Source organism: Ixodes scapularis, unplaced genomic scaffold, assembly GCF_016920785.2.
Source record: "Ixodes scapularis isolate PalLabHiFi unplaced genomic scaffold, ASM1692078v2 PGA_scaffold8__174_contigs__length_109621045, whole genome shotgun sequence".
In the NCBI taxonomy this organism is placed as follows: Eukaryota; Metazoa; Arthropoda; class Arachnida; order Ixodida; family Ixodidae; genus Ixodes; species Ixodes scapularis.
Window position 1 is genome coordinate 69,662,533 of NW_024609883.1, and position 7,241 is coordinate 69,669,773.

General features: G+C 47.4%; 1 protein-coding gene across 1 annotated transcript; it reads right to left on the reverse strand.

Moving 5' to 3' along the window:
• Positions 1-4,509: 4,509 nt before the first annotated feature.
• On the reverse strand, positions 4,510-6,184 carry LOC120841494. The gene has a single exon (XM_040212397.2). It carries the CDS (start codon positions 6,011-6,013, stop codon positions 4,661-4,663), a length of 1,353 nt encoding a protein of 450 aa, XP_040068331.1. The 5' UTR covers positions 6,014-6,184; the 3' UTR covers positions 4,510-4,660.
• Positions 6,185-7,241: the final 1,057 nt, after the last annotated feature.

Consider the following 7,241-nt stretch of genomic DNA (forward strand, 5'->3'; position numbering starts at 1 on the left):
ACTTAGCACTCAATTATACTAAAAACGCCGCGGTCCGCCGCCAAGGTCCCGGCGAGAAAAGCGCTTGGCATTTCGCACAAGCGCGGGCCGCGGACCGCCGGCGGACCTCGAAAAGCAGTGACGTAAGATCACGTGATGCGTGGCCCGCGGACCAAAACAGCAATTTGGTCCGTCGTGTGGATACACCTTTAGAGTGCCTTCATACACACGCGCGTTTGCTTGAGTGGTAACATGTCAGCCATTTTTCCGCCCATTCGTTTTTTTATGCATTTTGAAGTGCGCGCAATCCGGTGTCACTCAGCTCGAGCGTCTAGCTTTGGCTAATACATAGGCGCCATTTTGCCGCCCAAGTCACGCACCGAGTGCGCGAGAGCGTCACGCACTGGCACATTCAGGGGAACAATGGATGTCTTCACCCTGAGACAGACAGACATGTAGGCACCCTACGGCCCGTTTGCTCAGAGCGCTAACCGCGGCTAAAGTTAGCCGCAGTACCTAGGAGAGGGATTTCGAAATCACGTGACTGGCTCGGTAGGGATGCGGGGAAACATGGCGGTGCCCCGGTGAGTGCGCGCCGCTTGCTTTGGAACTAATAGGTCGTTATAGCTGCAATATCGGACGCGTTAGTTAGCAACGAATGGTGCAGGAGGTTATATATATATATATATATATATATATATATATATATATATATATATATATATATATATATATATATATATATATTTCAGTTGTGGGTCAGCGCGTGTTTGTCTTGTGTTCGATCCTTTTGTGATGTACCTTTGAACGCTGTTCATCTTCATGTTAAACGCTATCGCTACATTTGGCGAAAACTGAAAGTTCCAGTTTTTTGGGTTTTTTTTTTTTCATTTTACTGGGGAAAAAAATAAAACAAACTCTCTAAACGCTTTCCGAAGCCACCGCTAGATAGGATGGCATACGCCCTAAGAACCGACTTACCACAAAAACAAAAGGGGGGAGGGGGTTGCCTTTAATTTTTTGTTTACTCGCCACCATTTTTTTTTTTTGTAGTTATTCCTCGCTTGCCACGTGGTGTACATAAAAGCCCGTTTGTCCCAGCGACTTCGTCCTTGCCGTTCTTCAGTTGAAGTGGGTGCAGCCGACGCAGGTGGTTGAACGAGGCCATCAAGAGGTCGTGACACGAAAATTAAACGCGGCTGTCGTCGTTGCCGCTTCCGTTCCAGTCAACGAAATCCTACGAAAAGATGAACCAAGCCGGCACCAAAAGGTTAACGACACAAAAATTAAGCATTTCCTGTTAGTGTCGCTTCAATGGAAACTGAAGCGGTTCTGTATTTGAGGAAGAACACCTAAATCGTCTTCATCTGGCCTCCAGGATCGCGAATATCGAAATTATTTTCCAATTTGGTGCACGGGGGCAGCAGAAATTAATGTTCAAGGTACCGATGAAGCCCCCCCCCCCCCCCCCTTCTTCCCGGGGCGTGATGTCATATCAGGAGTTTTCGGAATCTCCGCTCTCGCGGATCTTCAGCGCCTATCAACCTATGCACGCGCACTCGTGCTCTTTTCAAAAGGGTGAGAAAGGGGCGTCACGACGTGTCAGTGCGGGGGAATATTGGCGACGTGCGCAATCGAAAGCGTCGCTGTGGTCGGCCTACCACGATTGGCCGAACGCTGACTACGACGTCAGCGAAGGATTTCTCATCGACTGAAATAAGAGGAATGTATAAACTTCAATTTGGACGGTGTTGGCAAAGTTGGTTTCAGAGCGCTATGATTTCAAGCTTCCAACATGCTCATTACAAACACCACCGAACTTGTTGTTCGCAAGGTCATGACGTCACGAGAGTAAACCAAGCGAGGACGCCATCGTAACATCTCGCCACGCGCTTGGCGGCCAAAAGATCCCAGTATGACATCAGGGGGGCTAAGCTCGCCTCCGGCGGGAATCTCTCCGATGCCACGTCACGAGGGAGGGGAGGAGCTTCTTTTGACTCCGCCCCGGCGAGTTCCCCAGCGTAGCTCCGATTTTTCCCTACGCTCCGCAGTGAAGGGTTTCTATTTTATTTAAATCGGGGGAACGGTGGCCGGCTGGGCTAGCGCACACTAGCTCGGAGCACGTCGAACGAAAGGTCCGTTGCAGAACCGAGGATGCTGGGTTCAATCCCCACCTCTGCCTGTTTCAATCTTGATGAGCACCGTACCGGCGTGCAGTCGTGTAACACTACTGCGGGATGGACGTTAAAGACCCCAGACTAGCGGTTGTACTGCACTGGCTGAATTTCTCATCTACAGCTGGGAAAATCTTCCCCGTTGAGGCAGACCAAGTTTTAGGCAGTATCAACATACATACAGCAATTTTTTTTATTTAAATCGTAGATGACAATTAAGAATAGGTAACAGCAGGGATGCTAATTATACAAACATTGCTTGGATGTGGGCTAGTTGACTAGACATTGTGATGGTTTGCTGCGCCACGTAGATGCAAGAAAAACGCTCTTGATAAAGATATAAAAACAACATACAGGAATGGCGCAGACTAACAACTGTGTAATTTCTTTCTCATCTTTCTCCCCCCACACAGCCACAATATATATATATATTTTTTTTTCAGAATAGGGTGCACGTGGAGCGAAAGCTCGCGCTGCAGAACCCAGGATCGTGGATTCACCTCCACCCCTGCCCTTTTCGATGTTGATGAGCATCGTACCGGCACGCGGTCGTGTATCACTACTACGTGGTGCACGTTAAAGACCCCAGGCTAGCAGTAATACTGCACTGGCTAAATTGCTTATCTACAGTAGGTGACAATGTCGCAACGTTCTGACATGTTCTCCTGCTGTATAAACAACTAACGGCCAATTTGTTTGTCAAAATACGGTGTGGAAGAAGAAAGATGAGAAAGAAATTACACAGTTGTTAGTCTGCGCCATTCATGTATATTGCTTTTCTTCCATCATCTGTTTTAGTTTGAATTTTATCAAGCGCGTTTATCTTGCATCTACGCAGCACAGCAACCCATCAAAATAATTGTAAAAGCCTGTAGGTAATGGTAAATGGCGTTCCTGGTTGCAGATTGCCGTAAAAACACATTTGTTTCTAGGATTCACTTTGTAGAATTCGGATGTAGGATTCACGACGGGGACGACGGTCCATTCACGGCTCCATCGCCTCAAGCCTGGTTCGCCACGCAGTTCATCGCACAGCCACCTTACCACGTCTTTCGAGAGGCGATAGTTTTGTTTAAAATCAACGTCGTCCATGTCAAACTCATTGGCGTGGCTTAAATACCTGCAGACGGCAAAACACGAACAAAAACGCTGCCATTTTGAACGCTTCTCCCTGATCTCGCGCCCAACTCGCCCAAACGCGCCTAGGTCGGAGCCCGCTAGCTTTTCCCACCCGCGGCGGCTTCTGCCACGTCACAATGACATCACCGCATCTCGCCGCGAGTTCCGAATATGCAACTCTCCGACCGCCTCAAACCCTCCGTTCTGATGTCACGATCTAGGGAGTGTCGGCGCGTGTCGTCATGCACAGCGCCGACCAATCGCGGCGGTCGGCGAGTTTGGCGGAGAACTCGCCTCGATCTCGCCGCGCCGAGCTTAGCCCCCCAGGACTGGTCGGACGTTTTTCGTGTTTTCTCGCGTTTGGTTTCATCTTCGGGGAAAACGAACGTGATATTCAGATTCACGGGATAAAAATATATGCCAAAATTCACATTTAACTCGTTTTTTTTTTCTTCAAGAAGTGTTTCAGTTTTCATTTCAGTTGTATCGAAAGAAACGCATGTGTATAGCCGAGGCTGTAAAAGTGTCATGACATGAAAATTCAAGAGGGTAGATTGTTTCTGATTGAAACCATACAAAGAATACTTAGAGACGCAGTAACACTTATCATATACATGATACAGAACGCGTGGAGTTTGTAGCGGACATGATGAGAGAATTATCCACGCACCGTCCTCAAGCATGTTGGAAGCACGTATATATACACTTGGAACATGTTTTTGGGCAGGTCGTGTATGACCAATAAAACACGGACATCATATGAGGAAGTCTCAAACCGTGTCTGCAGGCTGCCATTGGTATGGTGTCACCGTGACCACGCTGCTCTCATGAGTGTTAAAAAGTAACACTTTTTTTTTTATTTACAAATGCTGCAGACCCCACACGGTCCCAAGCAGGAGAGATAGCGCCCATACTAAATACAATATTAACACACAGCAAAACATAGGAACACAACGCGCGCGTCTACAAATTCAATTTATCGTACAGCATAAACAACACTTTGTAACCGACTGACTGAAATTCGAAACTTTAACCGAGTTTAAAAAAACAAAATTCCCCGACGTTTCGAGACCAGCTCGGTCCCTTGGTCACGGCTGACTGTGGGTTGGACGGAGGGAGAAGCTATCTATGTAGGTCGGTTGCGATTGCTGGGCGTCCAAGTGTTTCCACGAAGCGAGAAGCCCTGACGTATATAGACGCTTGGGAGAGTGCCCGACGAGCTGTTGATGTCATGGGTAAAGCCCCTCACTTTATGCGGTGGAAAATTTGAAATTCTGCAAATACAGATAGAGGAATCTGCAAAATTCTGCGGTAACATTGAACAGACATAAGGTACATGTAACAGTTTATTTATTGAACGATATTAGACACTTTGATGCTTGCTTGCATCAGATTAAAAGGAAGCTGTTGTGACTGAGCATCAAATGATGCTTGGTACTCTCTTCACTGAGGGAGTGTCGCTTGTGGGACACAATGTCACCGTATCGACTGAACGACCTTTCTGCATCAACTGAGTTGATTGGCATTGAGAGGTATTTAAGGGCAATGGAAGAAAGTGTTGGAGTCAGGGGTTCCATTCCTGCCCAGAAAGCCAGAACATCAAAATCTTCACCTGGCTTTTCTTGTTTAGAAAGAAATGGTGCTAAGTCCCTGTCACTTGATTTGAGTTCTTGGGCGGACTTCAGGTAAACTTGCCATTCAGCAGCTAGGGCTAGTGAGTCCTCCCCAAGTCCAGGCACACTTGCAAACTCTGATCTCTTCTCCGAGAGACACCCGATTTGCAGAGGATCCAAGCACCTCACACTCTTGAAGAACTTCCAAGTTTCAGACTTCTCCAAATATACTAAAGCTTTGCTAGCCGCTTTACTCATTGCAGCCTTCATTTTGTTTGCAATCCGATGGGCCTCGTCGTGTGCAATTTTTTCTTTCTTCAGCTGTGTTTCAAAATCTTCCTGTGCAGCTGCTTCCAAATATCCCCAGAGTGTGAACAAAGCATTGTACGCTTTGTGGCAGGCTACACGCTGACCCTCTGCTGCTTTCAGCAGGCTTGCAACTTTTTTGCCAAATACTGCAATGCATCGCATGCTGTACTTAAGCTCAATCGAGTGTTCATTCAAAAGTTCCAGAAGAGAATCAACACATGCTGCATCTCCATACTTTTCATAGACTTGCCTTAGCAAAGAAGGATAGTGCTCAAAGTAAGCAGAATGCTGCTCAACAGCTTCAATCCACGAATTCCACCTACTTTTGACAGGCGCTGGAGGTGTTTTGGCACACTCAACCCCACACTTCTCCAGATGAGCTTTGTAGAAAGCTCTCTTCCTACTCGAAAGACGGAAGGCCTTCTTCATACAAGCGACAAATTTGTCCACCAAGGGAAAAGATGCCTGGAATGTGCTGCCGACAATGTTTACTGTATGTGCTACACACGTAATGTGAACAGCACACTCGCAAAGTGGCTTTATGCACTCCTTAAAGGACTTCACCATATAAGCAGCGTTATCGCTTACAAAGCCCGTCACGTCCTCGAATTCAATTCCGTACTTCGTCAGTGTCCTCGTTACAATGCGGCCTATCACGGACGAGTTCACTTCATCCACGAATTTAACTTCCACCAGTACAGGTTGTAGCGAAGCACTCGCACTTCTGGATGACTGGACGAACAGCACATTCACAACCGATTTTGATCGGTCATCGGTGGTTTCATCAATAACTACCGACACCGTGGTACCTTGAAACATAGCTTTCAACGCTGTCTCATGCTTCTCGAACAATTCTGGAAGTCGTCGGCGGAGCGCATCAGATCCAGGCACCGACCCGCCGTTCCGAACGTGTGTCTGTAGAAACGTTCTCAGTTTCGGATTGTCCACCTTCTCTAGGGGAATATTCGCAGATATCAATGCATCCAGGAATTTGAGCACAACCCAAGCAGCACGTTGTGAATGGGCCATCGCTGGCAAGTGTACTATGGCCAACCAGATTTTCGATGGCCCAAGCTTGGCCAAAGTGCTCGGCAATAGCAGTGTTTTCGTCCTCGTCTGGTGACTTGCCATTCACTTTATGCCAGTCGCTGGCCATTCACTTTAGGCCAGTGACTGGCCATTCACTTTAGGCCAGTGACTGGCTATTCACTTTAGGCCAGTGACCGGCCATTCACCTTTGTCCAGTGGCTGGCCATTCACTTTAGGCCAGAGAATGGCCATTCAGCTTTGGCCAGTCACTTTCGGCCAGCCACTGGCCATTCACGTTTGGCCAGCCACTAGCCATCGACTTCCGGCCAGTCACTCGCCAAAAGGGGCTGTAGTTATACACTTAATACATAATTTATCACAGACTGCCAGAAAATTTGGGTGTTCCTCAGAAGACTGTCAAGAGTTTCGGGAGGTCAAGTTTGAGAACTCAACCCCAGAAACTTTTACATAGTAATGACACGCGAAGCTGCCGCAAGTCTGCTTAATATTTATTGGACCTTTTTGAGTACTAAGTCTTACGACGCTGGTTGCGACCACCATTCCAGTCGTCGTGGGTTCAGGGATGGTATGTTGTCCCACCATTAAGATCCCCCGGTAGTGCAGCAGTAAAAAAAATAAAAAGAAGTAACTTTAGGTGAAGGGACAGTGCAACAATGGAGAGTTTTAGTAGATCGTTCCGATACCTCCGATAGCCCCGATAACGATACTATGCATGCGCAAGGGAGGCGGTGGCGGAGTATCAGGTATCGTTATCGGAGTCATGGGAGCGATCTACTAAAACTCTCTACTCTTCAGTTACAATATTTTTCAGTTTACACAAGCTTACTGGCACTAATGGGAAAGAGAAGCCTTGAGTACACAGTAAAAGTTTTTACACATTTAAGGGTGTAAATCAGTTTGCCCCTGGGCTAACACCCTTATGGCGTTCAGGCAAGCACCCTTCATAAAGGGTGCTTGCTAACACCCTTGGTAAAGGGTGCTTGGCATGAAATGGGCA

Excerpts from the sequence above, each read along its gene's own strand:
- LOC120841494 (XM_040212397.2), bottom strand. The coding sequence starts at position 6,013 with ATGTTTCAAGGTACCACGGTGTCGGTAGTTATTGATGAAACCACCGAT.